The following is a 21,184-nucleotide window of genomic DNA, read 5'->3' as shown; positions in this document are numbered from 1 at the left end:
TTGCTTCACAGTTGATGTTTGATTGGGATTAAAAAAAATACTCTTTTTCCTGGATCTCAGAACATACATACTTGCATCCTATTGATTTTGACTGAGTCATAAATTGAATCCCTTTGCAGCCTTCTCACAGATTTAACTGTGTCTTGGATCTTAGTTCCTAAAGGTTTCCCAATAAAGTGAATGAACGTCCTCTATGTTGTCCAAGACAGAGCAGCAGAGACCTAATCTTCTCACTATGTTAGGCCATATCTACACTTGCGAACGTACAGCGGCACAGCTGTACCGATGCAGCTGCACTGCTGTAAGATTACTCATGTAGCTGCTCTATGCTGACGAGCGAGAGCTCTCCTATTGACATAATAAAATCATCTCAATGAGTGGCAGTAGCTATGCTGGTGGGAGAAGCATAGTGTGTGCACACAAGCACTTACACTGGTAAAACTGAGGTTTCTCAGGGTGGTGTTTTTTTCACACCTCTGAGCAACGTAAGTTTTGCCGACATAAGTGGTAGCGTAGACATGACCTTAGTCTTGTATCTCCTTTTTTAAAAAAAGACATCATGGTCTCGGTATGTTTCTAATATGTCAAAAAGAGACAAACCCCGTGGCTATCAGTCAGAGGTAACATTTGCCCAGAATAGTACTATATGCTTTGTTGCAGCTTTCATCTTGTGTCAAGGGTTTTGCAAGAAACAACTATGGTAAAAAAAATACTAGATATACAGTACTTGCATTATATTTGTCTTACACAACTGTTAAAAAATGTTAAAGGAACTGTTAATTGCTTCCTCCACTAAATGTCTTTAAATGATAGAAGAAACACATTTATACTCAGACTCAGAAGGAAAACTCAGCTTAAAGAAACAAATTTCCTGTTTCTTCCTTTTTTTCCCATGGAAAATCATACTTACAAGTATATGCTTCAGAAAGACATGAGACAGCAACACAAATTATAAAACAGAGCAAAAAGAATAGTTAGAAATTAAGTGTATAAAACTTAGCGAGGGGTAGCTAATTGACTAGAGGGAAAATATGAATGAGAACTGGAAAGAATTAAGAAACTGACAGCCATTTGTGGAAATCAGAAAACATTGAAAAGAAATAAAAAGGGAAACCAGTAATACTTCTTACAAACCTATTAACATTTGCTAAAAAACAACTTGAGGTAGAAAAAGTGTACGGTTAACCAGTCTCAAGCGATGCTTAGAGTTTTTTCCCATTTTTTTTAAACTGGTGAAGTCATTCTGGAGAAGGAGTTTCATTTAAGGTAATATAAAAAAAAAAACCCTGATAAATAATTGAACCTTTATACTTCAATCATGAGAGCACCCTTCTGTTCTAGAGAAGGGCTGAATGGTGACTAAGAAATCCTTTTGGTCCAGATGAACAGGTATTGTATGTACACAATATAAAAATAAGACTAGAGTTAAACAATTACAAAAGGAAAACACCTTACCACAGTAAATGAAAAACAGAAGAAACATCACCTATGTTTACTTCCATAAAAGAAGAATTAAATGGGTCTATTTATTAGTAAGTAAGCAAAAAAAAAAAAAAAAAAAAAAAAAAAAAAGGATATCTGACTTTATTCTAAAAAAGATAATATAACATCAGAAGGCAGTAATTTTTATTAAAATTAGCATGATTTCTTAAAATTAAGCAAGCAAGAATTATTTGACTTCCAAACTACATTTTCAAATATATTGATTTCAATTACAACACAGAATAGAAAGTGTACACTTTATATTTTTTATTTGCACTGTAAAAACAAAATATTATTTTCCAATTCACCTACTACAAGTACTGTAGTGCAATCTCTACATCATGAAAGTTTAACTTACAAATGTAGAATTATGTACAAAAAAATAACTGCATTCAAAAATAAAACAATGTAAAACTTTAGAGCCTACAAGTCTACTCAGTCCTTCTTCAGCTAATCGCTCAGACAAACAAGTTTGGTTACAATTTGCAGGTTGCATCCGAAGAAGTGAGGTTTTTACCCATGAAAGCTTATGCCCAAATAAATCTGTTAGTCTTTAAGGTGCCACCAGACTCCTTGTTGTTTTTGCAGGAGATAATGCTGCCCACTTCTTGTTTACAATGTCACCTGAAAGTGAGAACAGGCGTTCTCATGGCACTGTTGTAGTCGGTGTTGCAAGATATTTACATGCCAGATGCGCTAAAGATTCATATGTACCTTCATGCTTCAACCACCATTCCAGAAGACATCCTTCCATGATGATGATGGGTTCTGCTCAATAAGAAACCAAAAGCAGAGCAGACCGATTCATGTTCATTTTCATCATCTGAGTCAGATGCCACCAGCAGAAGGTTAATATTCTTTTCTGGTGGTTCGGGTTCTGTAGTTTCTGCATTTGAGTGTTGCTCTTTTAAGACTTCTGAAAGCATGCTCCACACCTCGTCCCTCTCAGATTTTGGACAGCATTTCAGATTCTTAAACCTTGGGTCGAGTGCTGTAGCTATCTTTAGAAATCTCACATTGGTATCTTCTTTGTGTTTTGTCAAATCTGCTGTGACAGTGTTCTTAAAATGAACATGTGATGAGTTATCATCTGAGACTGTTATAACATGAAATATATGGCAGAATGTGAGTAAAAGAGAAGAGGAGACATAAAATTCTCCTCTAAGGGGTTCAGTCACAAATTTAATTAAGGCATTATTTTTTTAACGAGCATCATCAGCATGGAAACATGTCCTCTGGCATGATGGCTGAAGCATAGAGAGGCATACAAATGTTTAGCATATCTGGCACCTTGCAAATACCTTGCAAAGCCGGCTACAAAAGTGCCACGCAAATGTCTGTTCTCACTTTCTAGTGACACTGTAAATAATAAGCAGGACTGAGTGGCCTTGTAGATGCAAAAGTTTTACATGGTTTTGTTTTTGAGTACAGCTTTGTAACAAAAAAAATCTATATTTGTAAGTTGCACTTTCATGATAAAAAGATTGCATTACAGTACTTTTATGAGGTGAATTGAAAGATACTATTTTTTTTATTATTTTTACAGTGCAAATATTTGTAAGAACAAATAATATAAAGTGAGCACTGTACATGTTGTATTCTGTGTTGTAATTGAAATCGATATATTTGAAAAGGTAGAAAACATCCAAAAATATTTAATAAATTTCAATTGGTATTCTATTGTTTAACAGTGCGATTAATTTTTTAAATCGCGATTACTTTTTTTGAGTTAATCGTGTGAGTTAACTGCGAGTAATCGACAGCCCTACTTTTTATTTATATTATATATATATATTTATTTGAACACACACATGCATGCACATTGGAGTTTTTACAACCCTGAAGCTTACTTTACTGCTCATGCATCTCTATAACAAAAATTACAAAGTTAACATTTTAACTCATTTAACATTTATTACCTTATTTATTTAGTTAGTTCTCATCTTTGCATGAGGTTTTAGGATTCATATATGGCACTTCTGAGTATTTATCTACTTCTATATTAATATAAAGTCTGAATTTTCCTGGCCTTCAGTAAAATTGTTTAAACAAGAATTCCTGAGCTTTTAATTTTAAGGTTGGTGTAAAATAAATTTAAGAACCCTAATCATAATATCCCAGAAGGCAGAAAATTTTTACTTTGTTGGTAATTTATATTACTGTGGCAATAAACTTAACAGTGTCTTACACAGAAAAAAATGTACTACACTGGTGCCGTAACAAGTTAATCCTCTGTTGTCAAATAGACTGATGACTTAGTATCTACTACAAACACAGTAGTGAAGTTCAGGCGGAAGTATAGCTGGCAGCTATTTAAACAGAAGTTCAGTCCCCAAATCTAAATTTCTAACACCAAGAGAAATTTTAAGTGCAGACACATTAAGCAGCCTTCTAGTTCTATAGGAGACAAGGTGGAAAAAGTAATATCTTCTACTGGACCAACTTCTGCTGGTGAAAAAAGACATGCTTTCCAGCTACAGAAAGCTCTTCTTTAAAGTCTGGAAAAGGTGCTGAGAGCCTCACAACTAAGGCTACGTCTACACTGCACACCTTACAATGGCCTGGCTGTGCTGCTGCAACTACGCTGTTGTAAGGTGCGCAGACTAGCTGTTCTTTGTTGCTGGGAGAGAGCTCTCTCGGCAACAAAATAAAATCACCCCAATGAGCTTCGGTAGCTTCGTTGCCGAGAGAGTGGTGCTTTTCATTGTTAAAACTTTTGTTGTTCAGGGATGTGTTTTTTCACACGCCTGAGCAAAAAAGTTTTAATGACGAAAGTGCAGTGTAGACAACGGCTAAATAGAAGATGGATCAAATTGTTTAGCGTAAGTAGTTTAACACTTATTTCAAGAGACCATTCACAGTGAAGTGTCCCATTAACACCTCTCCAGTATAAGGGCTTGTCTACACTTAAAACACTGCAGCATTTCAGTAAAGACACTACCTATGCCAATAGCAGGGATTCTTCCATCAGCATAGGTACTCCACCTCCCTGAGAGGAGGTAACTAGGTCAACAGGAGGAGAATTCTCCGGTTGAGCTAAGGCTGTCTACGCTAGGGTTAGGTTTAACTGTGCCATTCAGGGATGTGACTTTTTCACACCACTGAGCAATGTAGTTATCCTGGTCTAATTTCCTAGCGTAGTCCAGGCCACAGTCAAGTTCTGTAGGAGAGTTGAGTCAAATGTTTACAGAAATAGTTCCCTTCAGACTTAAATTATTGTGGCAACACAAGGTTCAAATCAATTCCAAAAAGAAATCAGAACTACAAAGGAGCTGCTAAGAAAGGACAAGAAATAATACAGTAACTCCTCACTTAAAGTTGTCCCGGTTAACGTTGTTTCATTGTTACATTGCTGATCAATTAGAGAACAAGCTCATTTAAAGTTGTGCAATGCTCCCTTATAACATTGTTTGGCAGCTGCATGCTTTGTTCACTGCTTGCAGAACGAGCAGCGCGTAGGAGCTAGCTGGTGGGGGCTTGGAACCAGGGTGGACTGGCAGCCTCCTGCTCCTGTAAGTTCCCTGTGTGGCAGCCGCCCAGCAGGCTATCAATTGCTGGCAGTTCAGCTGTCCTCTCCCCACTGCCATGTGCTGCTCCTGTCCTCTGCCTTAGAACTGCTCCTAGGAGCCTCCTGCTTGCTGGGTGGGGGGAGGGGAGAGAGGGGGCCTAATGTCAGAGTGTCCCCTTCACCGCTGCTCCTGACCCCCGCTTACCGAATCTCCATAGAGCAGTGGGGGGACATGACAGGGCTCAGGACAGAGGGAGCTTGCTGACAGCAGCTGCTGTCTCAACTTGCTGATCTACTTAAAAAGGCAATATACTTAAAGTAGGGTCAGTGTACTTAAAGGGGCAATGTACATCTCTGTGCATCTCTCTGACACAGGGTGTGTGTCTCTGTTTGCCATGCTGTCTCCCCTCCCTCCATTTGTGCTGCCTTGTAGAGTGTGAGGCTACATTAACAACAGTGTGTTAACCTTTGAGGGCTCAGCCGAGTACTAGTTCATCATTTACCAGTACGGCATTCCCTGGGAAATATCCCACCCTCTGACTTCACTACCTCAACCAAGCTTCACAATCATCATTGCTGTGTACAGGATTAAATTGTTTGTTTAGATTACGAACAGACAGGAAAATGAAGGTGAAGACAATTGAGTTAGCTGCAGAAGCCAATATTTTAAGTTTCTCATGTTGACCTGGCTGACAGTCGATTTAATTTTTTATTTTTAAATATTTCATTTTACTATTTGTTAAAAACAATTTAAACAAAAACAAACCTATTTTAAAAAACTTGAATGTTTAACTAAATTCATATGCTTGTTTTGTTAAAATATTATATGCTTGCTGTTGAAGAAAAAAATCCAGAATACATAACGTTGTTGTTTTAGTTGAATAAAACACTTTAAGTATCTGTCTGGTGATGCTCTCCTCCTAATACAGTATGGCAAGAAAATCCTCTATACATTAATCATTAACCTGTAGAACTGGAGATAGTTCACCTCCCAATGACTTCATAAATATCTGCTTCAATTACCTTTGGTAAATGAAATAACCAAACAATCATTCATTTTCTGATATAGCTGTAAAACTAATCTGAAAAGTTTTCAAAATAAAATCACTTTAAAAATGTATAGTGTGTACTTTCTAAAAACGAAACCTACATCTATCTCTGAGTTGTGAAGAATATGTATTAAGGTTATAACAACCAACAAAAATGCACTTTTATGTAGAAATCCATGATTAAATTGAGTCTTCCTGACTAGTGATTTAAATCAAATCCACCCTGAAAAGCACACGTTACCCAGGAACAACAGCCACGAGGTGATGAAACTATGAAACTGACTCACTTGCTCATTCTTTGCTGTACCAGGAATTTAAAGAGTGGCAGGGGAGAGACTCTGCACAGAATGTGCTCTAGCGGTGGGGACACATGATAACTTGGAGTAGCTATGTGGGAAGGGGAAATTGACACACAGAAGATCCCTCTGCACAGTGCATCACAAGGGCAAAAATCACAGACTCTTAGAAGTGTAGGACTGCAAGCAACCTCAATAAGTCATGTTGCCCAGTCCCCTGCACTCACGACAGGACAATAACTAGACCATTCCTGACAGGTGTCTAACCTGTTCTTAAAATGACTCAAATGACTCAAATTCCACAGCAATTGATTGTTCCTTTCTATGAGGAGTAGTTTGCATTTGTCCTTACTGAATTTCATCCTATTTCCTTCAGACCATTTCTCCAGTTTGTCCAGATCATTTTGAATTTTAATCCTATCCTCCAAAGCACCTATAACCCCTCCCAGCTTGGTATTGTTCACAAACTTTACAAGTGTACTCTCTATGCCATTATTAAAATCATTTAAGAAGATATTGAACAGAACCTGACTCAGACAGATTCCTGGAGGACCCCACTTGATATGCCCTTCCAGCTTGACTTTGAACCACTGATAATTACTCTGTGGGAACAGTTTTCCAACCAGTTATGCATCCGTGATATAGTAGCTCTATATAGCCTATATTTCCCTAGTTTGTTTAAGAGAAGTCATGTAAGACAGTGTCAAAAGTCTTACTAAAGTCAAGGTATACAACATCTACCACTTCCCCCCATCCACAATCTGACACTACTCTGTAAATAAACAACATACAATAAAATGCTATAAATTCAATAATTTAGGAAACGCTCAGATAAAAAAGACTTTATAAAAGATAGTTACTGCTGAAATGCTGCTGTCACTGACTACTGTTAACACAAAATAAAGTTTTACACCAGCACTATATCCACTTCTGCAAAAGCCTAAACATTAAAAAGGTTATACATGAAAAGTTAAGGCAACTACTGCCAAACCATCCTTCCTCATTCACTATCATCCTGACTCTCTTCTGTCCTGCAAGTTACACCTCGGTGTAAATGTCTATCATATCATTTACCTAAGGATTTTAAATATTGGGCTAATTAGAGTAATATAAATTATTAAGGATAATTTTTTTAAAAAGCCACTTATTGTGGATTTACTGATATTAGGACCCTTCTTCTTCACTTGGGGCTATTTATTTTTTATAGCAAAACTAAGCAGCTACTATAAGAAAAGTATGTGACATTAAATATGCATTGTAACCAGAATAGACCAAGTTTATGCACATTAATGAGCTCTGTTCATAATAGACTGGGGTGCTGATTGAACAATTGTCACTGAAAGTGCAAAGTCATCTATATATAAAGAGGTTAATAAAGTCTACTATTTATGAATTATTCTTTTCATGTTCTTTGTGTATGTCACAGCTCCAATTCAAACGAAGCTGGCAAGAATGGAAGCAATCTTTATTTTAGGTTACTTGAAAACTATTATTTCCACTAATGTCATTTTTCAGGGAAAGATTTCCTACACAAATCACTTGTAAGCAGCAAGGAACTCAAACTCCATTAGCACATTTTTATTTTAAAATGAAATCAGCGTCTCATAAAATCTGTTATTTGTAATATAATGTAATATATCACTATCATAAAGTTGTCTCTCTCTTTAGGTACTAATGCATTTGAAGGTAGATCACAGAGAAAAAATATTAAAAAAAATTTAAACTGTATTTAAATTTAAAAATAAATACTCACTAATCAAATCAGAAAGTTTCTACGTAGGCACAATGAGCACCCAAGCTGGCAGCCATAATAGAGAGAGAGACTGGAGGAACAAGAAAATTGAGGTACTCAATCATTCTTAGAGATGGCTTCTTCAAGCTCATGGTTGAGCTACAGGGTTGATTAGATTTGGGTTACTGTGGTCATAGGAAAGCCTCAGTGGGGTTATGAGTGCGCAAGCCCCTTGTATTGAGTCAGCAGTAGCAGCACTTTGTACTCTTTCCTCAGAACCCCATGGGGCTGCTGACCTACTGCTGAACGGAGATAATAGTAATGATCAGCAGCAGAGAGACAGCTGCAACACCAGAATCAAACAGAAGGGAAAGCCAGAGGGAAGACTGAAAAGTTACTACTTTCCTTCTTGTAACTGGAGTTCTTCAAGATGCGTGTTCCCTATCAGTATTCCACTGTAGATATGCTTGTGCTCCATGTACCTGAGACCAGAGGTTTCTTGCAAGCAATGTCCATTGCTCCATGCCCACACCCCTGCTCTTCTTGTGCTCTGTACTGAGAGTAGGAGGAGTGGGATGGACTGACTGCCTCTTCCGTTCCTTCTCTACTGCAAATTCAGTCATGATCTGAAGGAGAGGGGAAGAATGGAGGGTTGTGGAATACAGATAGGGACCACACACCTTGAAGAACTCCAATTGCAACAAGATAAGTAACTTCCCTTTCTTCTTTGAGTGCTAGTTCCTATATGTATTCCACTGTGGGTGACTGACAAGCAGTACTGAAAGAGGAGGTGGGTGCAAGAATGCAGGTGGTAAAGCTGCGTGTAGAACCGTTTTTGCCCCAAAGGATGTGTCAGCAGAGAAGTCTTGGATCAAGGCAAAATGTGTTTTGAATGTGTAGATGGAACTGCATATAGCTGCCCAGGCAAATGTCAAGCAGGGGTACCTCCTGAAGTGATGCCACTGAGACTTAGGCCCTTGCAGAGTGAGCCCTGGCCCTATGTAGGAGAAGGAGCTGTGCCAACTGAGAGAGTCAGATACAGCCACAGAGGGTCCTGTGGCACCTTTAAGACTAACAGAAGTATTGGGAGCATAAGCTTTCGTGGGTAAGAACCTCACTTCTTCAGATGCAAGTCATCTTACCCACGAAAGCTTATGCTCCTAATACTTCTGTTAGTCTTAAAGGTGCCACAGGACCCTCTGTTGCTTTTTACAGATTCAGACTAACACGGCTACCCCTCTGATACTAGATACAGCCAGAGATCCTCTGAGAGGATATAGCTTGACTTTGGACTCATTCTGCTATGGCAACAAACACTCCAGATGATATTCTGATCGGCTATGTTTTCTGCAGGTATAATGCCAATGCTCATCTTATGTTGAGGGAATGAAGTCTCCTTTCCTCACCAGAGTCATGGGGCTTTGGAAAAAAAATACAGGGAAGTGAATTGACTGGTTTAGTTGAAATTCTGAAAATATCTGAGGAGTGAATTTTGGATGTAGTCATAGTGAGATTTTGTGCTTATGGAACACTGTGTGGTTATTCATCTATTAGTGTCCCGAGTTCTGCCAATTCTGATAAAGCTGATATAGAAAGACTAAGTGGGTAATGAGTTGTGATGGTACCATCAGTGACTGAGGTTCCTGATGGGTACTCTTTGCCCATACTGGCAGTTCTCAGTCTTTTGACCTAGGTAGTATTGCTGGCATTGTTACTGTTGGTGAGGAGTCTGGTACCGATGAAGCCCCACTCTTATAACCCTTTTTATCATGGCCTGGGGCTTAGGACGTTCTAAGTCTTTGGGGGCAGGATGCAAAGGCTTGTTCAGCTTGAAGAGGAATGGACTTAAAGGGGGAATCTGCTCTTGTGTTTATGAGAACATTCCTTGCTCTCCTGATGAGACCCCGATGGAGGGTCCATAAGTATGCTCTCCCTCACTCCCAAGTCAGGCCACATGACAGGAGGTGCGCTCCTTGCTCACTCTGGCCAATGTATAGAGGCGGTTCCCCCAGCCTGGGTCGGACTAGGCATTCATAGCCTTTTCCACTAGGTGTTTTTTAAGCTGGAATTCCTGAATCAATTAGGTATGCCTAAGGAAGGAGTGACAAATATTGCAGCTGATGGAAATATTTGCTTCCCCAAGGCAGTAAAAGCAGTGCAGGTGATCGTTGCTGACTAAAAAGGAATGGGGACAGGAGACAGCTTTTAAAGCCTGATGTTCTGGGCATACTCTAATTCCGGTATCGGGAGCCAGAGTGGTGCTGGTAAGAATTCCTGGGGTGAAGAAACTAACTAAATACTAACTATACTATTAAAGACTATTTCCACTACCTATACTAAAGATAAAACTTTGAAATATTTATAGGTTGAAGACAAGGCTGAAAAAAACCCCAGACACTCCAGATACTGGAGGTCCTGACTCAGGCCATGTGGCAGTAAGAAGTAACTGGAGAGGCAGCTGGTCCAATCTGCCCCTTATACCTTTGGTATGGAGCATGAGGAGAGCACGGGCAGAAGTGTGAGCAATGGACACTGTTTGCAAGAATTCTCTGGTCTCAAGCTAAGGGACTGAATATGTACCCACAGTGCAATACACATAGAGACCCACAATTGAAGCAGAACCTCTCTTGTACTCTCTCCCACAAAAGGAGGAGAAAGTGCCTGGTTCCTTTGTAAGCCTTGACTAAGGGAGAAAGGAGCCATTAGCCTCCTCTGAATACTGTGAAGACGGAGATGCCCACCCACTGAAGAGAAAAGACCAGAGATGGTACAGAAACAGAGAGACAGAGTGTGAGTGTATGTAGACTGGGAAGGGGAGGCAGGTGATTCAGTTGCTGCGAGCCTCATGGCAGAAGTATCCCTTAAGGAGGAATTTGAATGAGGAGAGGGAAGTGGCCTGCAGAACAAGTTCATAGAGGACAGTCCATGTATAGGGAGCAGCTTGGAAGCAGTTGTGGGAGAAGCAGATTCACGTGCTACTAAAGTTAGTATAATTAGTGCATCAGAGAAGGGGAAGGGAAGGTGAGATGAAGAAATTGCTTTGGATTCTAGCATGACATACAAGAGGGTGGCTTCCTAGAGAACTTGCTCCCTTGGAAGAAAAGTCAGCTTGCTTTTCCCTCCTTCTATGGATTCCGGAAGTGTTGAATAGAAAGGTTAACTTTTACTTCTCTACCTGTACTTTGATCTAAGCTTTATTTTGTATTATTAAAAAGTATGTGCTAGTCTTCACTACTGCATTTTCTGCAAAATCCACTTTTGTTTTTCATATTTCCTAGTGTTTAACCTAATATACAGGTGTACAAATAAATATAATTATAATCCTAATTATAATGCTCAGTTGTTCAGGTGTTTGTTGAATTTAACATTCTATGCTGAAGATTCAATAATATAGATGCGTATTACCAGTTAGTTTGGCTGCTTCATATATATATTTGAATTGAGTGAACTTGTATGGCTAAATGTATGGCTCAGGATGTAAATGTCCTGGGGCCTGAGATTTTCAGTGGAAGTCACCTGACATATTTATGTTAGAAATGACTGAAACTATCAAAACTGTTACTCTTAAAAGAAAGGAGATTGCTTGTGTGACTCATTGGGGCAAGTTTGATAGGAGTTTTAAATATAGGAGTTTTATTAAAGTACTGATTCTCCCTCAAAGCCAGAAGGATTACTCCAATGTAAGTCTCATGCATTGGTGTTGGGAATAGGGAGGGTAGAAAATACAGGAAATTTATACTCCAGACAAAGTCAAGTGTTTTATCCAATGACATCAGAATTGTAATTCTTTGCATATATGCACAGCTGAAACTTAATAGACTAAACTGGTGTAAAAATTCAACATCCTGCTGTCAGGTGGAATAGGACTTTTTGTTTTGAAGTCTAGTACACAATTATTGACAATATCCATATTTCACAACTACAGGACAGAAATTAGAAACTAAAGCTAGTTTATTAAGAAATAATATACTAAGCACTCCAATAGAGTTTGCAAAATTAGAATTGTTTATTCCCAAAGAACAGGTTGAATGTAAGGCAGAAAAGGGCAACAACTGAGGTCATGATTTATTAGATCAATTGAAACATGCTGCTGATGATTATTTCAACTCCTGAGTAACTTTAAAAAAAACTAAAACAAAAATTATATTGTGGATTGCAGGTTTGATGCATAAGAGATTGTGGCATCATTTCACTGCTTTTGAATAAGAAAAAGCAGACTATATAAATAACTACTGATTAAAGTGGCTTGTTACCTAAGTAGTATTCAAAGTGATGCACAAAGAAGATGCCACAATGATGGTGTTCTCAATTATAATACAACAAATGTAGCCTTTAGAGAGTACAAAGAATAAAAAATAATAGTTTCACTCTAAAGAGTTGTACAAAACAGAAGTGTATGCGTAAGCCAGAATAATGAAAAACTGAGACAGAAAACTTACATACTGTACATGATAGACTAAAATGTCTAGAAAATGTACTGAATAAAACAAATATTGTGAATTAAGTGACACCATAGTGGCTTCAATAAGCCAAGTCCAGGCTCCCTTACATAATATACATATTATTAAAAAGCAACTATAATTCCTTAGTTTCCCAAAAGAATGGAACAGCAATAAATGTACTGTACCAGATATGCAGATAGATAAATTTTAAAATTCTTTCTAGCTGCATATCTCAGCCTGGAACACATATAAAGGAGCAATATATTAATTTTGATAAAGGAAGATTGTCTTAAAGATTAAAGAAAAGTAGATATTAGATTGCAAGATGTTTAGGGTGCAGACTACATCTCCATGTGTGTTTGTGCAGTGTCTAGCATGATGGGACACACTCCTGATTTGGTGCTTCTAGGCGTTATCTTAAGATGAATATTAATTTATAATTATAAAGTATTAAAGTATAATTTCAGCATTGCTTACAATACACTCTTCATATTTTCTCCTCCAAATCATAAATGAGATGTCAGCCACATTTGATTGTCAAACACAATTCGATGCAATTCTAGTTTGCAACATATAAATTAAATGAATCAAATTACATGCATTGTGGATACCAATACATAAACCCAGATTTTATTTTAAATATTAGATTTTTTTTTTAAACAAGGGACAAAGTTGGCATTTGGCCCATCAGAGTTGATGTAAATTGTCTGCAATCATTATTTCCATCTATCTAGATACAAATGATTGCACATTCATATGTACCTACACTAAATAATTACTGGAGTTTTATTTCAGTTGATGGCCTCTGTAGCTGATGCCTCATCCCTTGGCTGCCCCCTTAATTAACAGAAAATACATGTGTATAAATAATGAGTCAGGGTAATAAATTATCAGCGCCCACATTTTCATGTCATAAGGCAATGATTTTAAAGATACAGTATCAAATATTTTATTAGAATGGATAAAGATTGGAAAGAGAGAGGGGGTACTGGCAAGTGAACCATATCAGTAAGAAAGTACTCATCAGCTCCTGACACTTTCTTCCAGTGCAACTCAAAGGTTAAAAAGGAGATTTCCTCTTGTCCCCTCCCCTGTTTTAGCAGTAGTGCAATATCACTATGCAAGTTAAACTATCCTCAAGCAATTTGAAATTGATAAAGACTGACTGTATATTCCCAATGATATACTATACTTTTTCTTTTTACCATAGCTCAAGGGTTTATAGCTGTGCTACTATTACAAGAAAAGCAAATTATCTAGTTTTTATCAACAATGTGAACTCACCTATGTATATAAACAGGTGTCCTCCAGTACCAACTATATACATCTCTACCCCAATATAACGCAACCCAATATAAAACAAATTTGAATATAACGCGGTAAAGCAGTGCTCCGGGGGGGCGGGGCTGCGCACTCCAGTGGATCAAAGCAAGTTCGATATAACGCGATTTCACTGTAACACGGTAAGATTTTTTGGCTCCCAAGGACAACATTATATCTGGGTAGAGGTATATAAAACCATATATATAAAACTTCCTGAACTGTACAAATATGACTAGGAAGATTGCTGAGATTTGTGGCTTCTTCCTCTCTACCAGAGCCTCCAGATCCCGCAGATCCACAAGGTTAGCAACATTCATCTCACTGGGGTTCTTCAAAGCATAGCTGCCAAGTTTTTTGCAGCTCCATATAGGACATTTTTTATCACAAAGAACAAATCACTATTTCCTCCTACCCGGCACAGTGGAAGGAGTTGTCAAGGACGACAGAATCCTATCCTTCCTTCCTCAAAAGCAGACAAGGTTAGGTGGGGCAAAGGGAGAGTCTTGGCAATATTCACAAAAAAATTCTGGAATGCATTTAGGTCATCTGGTACTGAGGAACCCCCTTCATCAGATGACAAAGAATCATTACTAAAAATCCTTTGGTGATGATATAGTGTTGCTCGGTCTCTGGATCTGCTCTTCCTGGTATTGTGGCAAAGGTGGTCTAGCCAGGGATGTTGAGTGACCTTTTCTTCTTACTCAAGTGCAGCGAGACCTTCATCTTGAAGCATGAGAAGATAGGTCCCAGTACTGCCTATAGGGCCACCATGGAAAGCTGTAGGAATACAGCTAGCTCATTGGGTATTGGCCAGTCCAGTATCATTCCTGCTGGGCTAGGGGGAAGTTGGTAGGTGTTTCTGTGGTGTCAATCACTGTATGCAGAAGAGAGGGCTTTCTACTAGAAGATGGGAAGAATGTATGCCCAGTGGTGGTGCAGAGTAGACCTCCAACGGAGGTGGCACCAAAGTATATAGCACTCAGTATCTGAGTCTGTTCCAGTGCTGGTGTTTCTGCAGCAATGATGGTCTTGAGTTTCCTCTGGGCTCATCCTCTGTGAGCATCAATGCTGATGGGTGCAGCATTGGATCTAGGGTCGGTGCCATAGAAGTCTCCTGCATCTAAGGCTATTCTTTTCCCCACACTTTGACTCTCCACAGGGATTGGTGGATTTATATATGAAAGCTTTTTGGTGTCTATCCTTATGGGAGAATACTGAACGCCATCTGCTGACTCTGTCTCCTGTGTTCAGAGTGGCCCTTCTGAGTGGCAGCTTTGGTGCAAATGAGGTGAGCATGGCTTCAGTGTAAGGTCTTTTCTCAGCTCCGTCTTCTCTGGACTGGTTTTTGGTGTTGTCAGTCTGCTGGCTGGGGTGGTGGATGAAGCTGGCTTGTCTGCCAGCATAACTTTTGGAACTCTTCTCCTCAGGGTCTCATGAGGCCTTCGTGGACCATTCCAGGAGATGGAGCTTTAGCCTCACATGTCATGACTTCTGTGTTCTTGAGGAGAATGGCATGCAGACCGATCATCCACTTTGTATACGAGATTCTGATATATAGAAAACATACATGCTGTGTCCACCTTGAGGGGAGATTAATCCATCCCAGGAGGGACAGAGCTCTAAGCCCATAGGTTTTGAGTTGATCATGCTAAGGAACCCTGTACAGTGAGTGGAGTCTGATCATTAGAGATCAATTCAGAGGGATGGAGACATTTCATGATGGTCAATATTGAAGATCAGAAGTAGCTCTGAGATTTTCATGAAGATATGTAGAAGTTTACCCTGAGCAAAGAACAAGCGAGTTGGACACTCACCAGGTTCTGTCTCACTGCTATGGGCAGTAAGAGGGAACTGAGACAGGGTTGCAGTTGTGCCACTTTACACCCTCATGCTGCATCAAAAGGAGGCAAAAGACAAATACATGGCCCTGACAGGGACACTACTATTCAGAAAAACTCCATTCTCAGGAGGTACATGTACACTCACAATGGGATCCACACTGACACATATTCAGAGAAGAATCTTAGCTGCATAAAAGAAGCCTATTGTCATAAAAGGAACAATTACAAAAATCACAGTTTCCCTTAGTTAAAATATAAATAAATTGGCTCTGTGATTTGGAAAGTGACTTTGTTCACATGTAACATAATAGCTTCTTTTTCAGCTTAGCTTTAATTGAGATAAATCATTAATACTTGAGTACAAAATGTTCAATAGATAGTGAATGGAAAAGTACTGAGCACCATTTCAAGGTCTAACATAGCTTGAGAAAAGCAGATAAGCTAGAACAGCTTGTTAATAAAAATCAAATTTAAGAACAGCTTTGCTGTACTGTTTAATTGGTGAAATCATTTATTCTGCCTCTCCTCAAGAACACATCAAGATAATAACAAAATAGAGGCGGTAGTTTCATTTCATATATAACACTAGATAGAAAAGGCTGTTTTCATATTACTCACCTGTTTTCATTTCTAACAAGTGCTTTTTCTTTTGTTGCCTCTCTAATTTTTCTTTTTCTGCTTTCTCCTTAGCTATTCTAGCACGTCTCTGTTTTTCCTCTGCTTCTCTTCTTCTTATATTCTCCTTGGCTGCTTGCTATTTAAAAAAAAAAAAAAAAAAAAAAAAAAGAGAGATTGGTAATGAAACAATGTAAGTAAAGTTTCAGATAGAACAAACTTGTAAACTATAAAAATGAAAATACCTAAGTTATAATGGCAGTCAAATAACTCTCACTAAAAGGTCACTTGCACCTTCTAAGAAGCCTGTTACATATTAAGCAATATGTAATCTGAAGATATTTTACTTTCCATATAGTATATTTTACTCTCTAATAGATCAGTCACTTAGGGCGAACCACATTATAGGAACATTGTAATTATCTCCAAAACAAGCATTATAAAAGTTCAACATTCAGGTTAACACTGAAAAGAAATCCAAATAAGTTAAGGTATAGAGCAGGGATTGGCAGCCTTTGGCATGCGGCTTGCCAGGGTAAGCACCTGCAACGTCTGCAGGTTCGACCGATCGCGGCTCCCACTGGCCGTGGTTTGCCGGGAAGTGGCGGCCAACACATCCCTCGGCCCACGCCGCTTCTTGCAGCCCCCATTGGCCTGGGACAGTGAACCACGGACAGTGGGAGCCGCAATCGGCCAAACCCGTGGACACAGCAAGTAAACAAACTGGCCCGGCCCGCCAGAGTGCTTTCCTTGGTGAGCCGCGGGCCAAAGGTTGACGATCCCTGATATAGAGAAACAGTTAAGGCACCCAAATAGCCTTAACTCTTCCCGGCAGCAAAACCCTAAAACTAATGCATGAGTGCTTATAGTCCCAGATTACTTTCAGAAGAACTCATGAAGAACTTCCCTTTTTCAAAATATCTACAATTTCCTTTCTTAATGGATCTGAGGCCACAGATTGCCCTTTAGCAAAGGTGACCAATACCTTTCATTGTTCCCGACAGGTTTGAAATCAAGCCACACTCAGGGAAGATGGAAGCCCCTATGCTGTCAGAAGGCATTGTGAGGTGCAGATGAATTAGGTCATGGCTATTTTTACTGAGGACAGCCTGTGGCCTCAGGCACTCTGAAGAACATTGTTCAGTCACTCACGAAAAACAAGCCATCATACATGAAGAACAACAGAAAAAAGCTACCATTCATCCTAATGTTTTTTTAAAACACTTCCCATTACATAATATCTACTAAAGATTCACCTCCCTGCCAATTCGGTTCACGACCCGAACTTTGAAAAACACTGATGTATACTAATGGGAGAAGTATGGAGAATAAGCAGGAAGAACTCAAAATGTTAGTAAATAAACATAACTATGACATAGTTGGCATCACAGAGACTCGGTGGGATAATACCCATGACTGGAATATTGGTATAGAAGGGTACACCTTGCTCAGGCAGGGAAAAAAGGGAGGTGTTGCCTTATATATTAAAAATGTATCCACTTGGACTAAGGTTGAGATGGAAATAGTAGACAGACTTGTTGAAAGTCTCTGGGTAAGGATAAAAGGAGTAAAAAACAAGGGTGATGTCATGGTAAGGGTTCACTATAGACCACCAAACCAGGAAGAAGAGGTGGATGAGGCTTTTTTTAAACTAACAAAATCACCCAAAGCACAGGACTTGGTGCTGATGGGGGACTTCAACTACTAAGGCATCTGTTGGGAAAATAACACAGCAGGGCACAGATTATCCACCAACTTATTGGAATGTACTGGAGACATTTTTTTTTTTATTATTTCAGAAGGGGAGAGGCTGTTCTAGATTTGATTTTGTCAAATAGGGAGGAAGTGGTTGAGAATTTGAAAGTGGAAGGCAGCTTGGGTGAAAGTGATCAATAAATGGTGGAGTTCATGATTCTAAGGAATGGTAGGAGGGAGAACAACAAAATAAAGATAATGGATTTCAAGAAGGCAGTCTTTAGCAAACTGAGTTGGTGAGTACTGTGTCCAGTTCTGGGTGCCACATTTCAGGAAAGATGTAGACAAATAGGAGAAAGTCCAGAGAAGAACAATAAAAATGATTAAAAGTCCATAAAACATGACGTATTATAGGCCAAAAGCCTAATGGGGAGAAATTGTCTTGAGTAAATTGTACTCCATTTTGCTTAGCTTTGAATTAGTAAGAAGAAATTCTTCTGGGTTTATTCTCTGCCGATTGTGCTAATGATTGTTCTTAGATGGATAGAAGTGTTATGGCTTAACTCTTGTCTTTGAAATTTATTACCGTTTTGTGAGAGAGTAAAGCATGTATGGCATGCTGATGAACAGAGAAGAGACAGGAGGCGCCAGTACTGATGGGCCGGATGGTCGAGAGAGGAATGGAGGAGTTGAGAGGCACCAACCTTATTATCAGAATCACCCGGATGGCAGATTGACAATCTTAAAGCAAAGACATATGTCCCAAGGACAAGATAAAGAGGGGAGCCAGAGGGACGAGATAAGAAACAGCTGTGGATATTCCTGGTAACAACCCAAAATAATGCTGATTAGGAGCAATCTTGAATACCTTGTGATTAATAGCTCCAGTGAAACACAGCAAGGTCCACAGACTTGTATGGGAACTTATTACTATAAAAGAAGGGTGAATTGCCATGAGACTTTGGGTTTGTTCTGCCATCAACACCAGAGCTTCGGACGTGTCCGATAGAGACCAGGCTCCATCCCCCTCCCTCGTGTGCAGTTTCAGCTTGCCACTGGAACTGACGGAGCAACACTAAGGACTGATAACTATAAGATCCAGATGCAGAACCTTTTGGGGTGTGTGTGTGTGTGTGTGTGTGTGTGTGTGTGTATGAGTGTGTGTGCGCATGTGTGTATGCGTGCGCATTTGTGTATGCGTGCGTGTGTGCATGAATGGAAGCATATGCTGATTTTAATGCTTAAATGGTACTCTCAATAAACGCGGTGTATTGTTTTATCCCCTCGAAAAAGATTCCGTGTGCTTCTTATAAGCATAACACTATGAGGGAAGATCGAAAAAATTGGATTTGTTTAGTTTGGAAATGAGAAGACTGAGTGGACATGACAACAGTTTTCCGGTACATAAAAAGTTCTTCTTAACCTCTGAGGATAGGACAAGAAGCAATGTTCTGAAATTGTAGCAAAGGAGGTTTAGGTTGGACATTAAGAAAAACTTCCTAACTGACAGGGTGGTTAAGCACTGGAATAAATTACCTAGGGAGGTTGGTTGTGGAATCTCCATCACTGAAGATTTTTAAGAGCAGGTTAGATAAACACCTGTCAGGGATGGTCTAGATCAGTGGTTCTCAAACTTTTTTTTCCCTGCAGACCACTTGAAAATTGCTGAGGGTCTCAGCAGACCACTTAATGATCTTTCCAAATGTTGTTTGTACCATTAGCTAACTATTGTAAAGCGCTTTGGATAAAAGCACTATATAAAAAAAACCTTTATAATAATTAACTTTTTTTGTTCTACAAATAAAAGCACACAACTCATATTTTAGTATCAGTAGTCTTACCTTTCTACTGTGATGGATGTGCCCTTCCTTCCCTGCCGCAGCAGCCCCCGAGCTGGGGCTGGGAAGGAGGACCTTCTCTCTCTGGCCACCGCAGCCCGGCACATCCCAAATGCTCCCCACCTCCTCTTCTCACCCCAGTGCCCCCTCCCACCTACCCCTTATTCCCCCCCGGGCTACCACCTCACCTTACATATGCATCTTCTTCAGGGACCAGGCATCTAATTAGTGGAGCCATGCCTGCACGGCTCCACTAATTAGGTGGGTGGACCTTCATTTTTTTGTGTGTGGGCGCTCTGGTGTGCACCTTAGAGGACACTATCCGCGGACCATTTGAATGGAGCTTGCGAACCACTGGTGGTCCACGAATCACAGTTTGAGAACCTCTGGTCTAGGTAATACTTAGTCCTTCCATGAGTGTAGGGCACTGGACTAGATGACCTCTCAAGGTCCCTTCCAGTCCTATGATTCTATCAATGGCAATTTGCTAAACATACCCAAAATGTTAGGAAAAAAACATGAGCAAATCAATTGACAAAAACTCCCATTTTGACATTGTTCTCATGGAAATAGAAAAGTTATGATCAGATTGCTCTTGCCTGTGAAATAAGAAACGATTTCTCACAAAAACTATTACCAAACCAAACAAGTTCAGATGAATCAGAATGTCTACAGTATACAAAGTTTTTGCTGGTCTATATTTCAGACTGCTATTGCAGAGAAGAAAACATTACTTTCATCATGGTAGTGTTAGGCTCAAAGCAAATCTACCATAATCTCTCATAAGCTTTCTTCCCTGATTATTGATTCTATTTAGTCAAACAATACTTTGCATTGTTAGAAGATCTTCCCTCTGAAAGATCTCAAAGCACTTTTAAAACAAAATTAGTAATATTCCTGTTAGCTAGTGAAGCATTTTATAGCTAGAACGCTGAAACACAATAAGGTTAACTAAATTGTCCAAGGCCACAGAGAGATTTATTGGCAGAACTACAAACATAGCTGAAAACACCTGATTCCTATTCATATACTCTAACCACTAGACAATATTCCCTTCCTCATTCCATACAAGAAATTATTTCAGGGACAACACTTTCAAAAATCTATATTATGATGACTGGAATTTCAAAAGCAGGACAGTTACTATATCATTTTATGCAAAATGATGATCAAGTGTATACATATAAAAATATAAGGATTAAGGAATATGACCCGCAGAACTTGAAATATTAACTCATTTAATTTCTGCTAAATTTGTAGATGAAAAAAGCAACCAACCAATATGACAGGGACTATTTACAGGCTAGACATCCAGTGCTACTTGCTAGCCTATTTGTAAGGATTAACTTTGACATCTGAAGTC

General features: G+C 39.2%; 1 protein-coding gene across 1 annotated transcript in view; it reads right to left on the bottom strand.

Annotated features, from left to right (window-relative positions):
* Positions 1-21,184, bottom strand: part of DIAPH3 (diaphanous related formin 3) — a gene marked incomplete in the record, with an annotated part of 517,573 nt that overhangs the window by 127,052 nt on the left and 369,337 nt on the right. The window contains 1 exon segment of the mRNA XM_034758385.1: positions 16,292-16,427. Coding sequence (XP_034614276.1) covers positions 16,292-16,427 — 136 coding nt within the window.

Source organism: Trachemys scripta, chromosome 1, assembly GCF_013100865.1.
Source record: "Trachemys scripta elegans isolate TJP31775 chromosome 1, CAS_Tse_1.0, whole genome shotgun sequence".
NCBI classification, from domain to species: domain Eukaryota; kingdom Metazoa; phylum Chordata; order Testudines; family Emydidae; genus Trachemys; species Trachemys scripta.
Note: the sequence above shows the minus strand (reverse complement) of the source record. Positions and strands in the feature narration are given on the sequence as shown.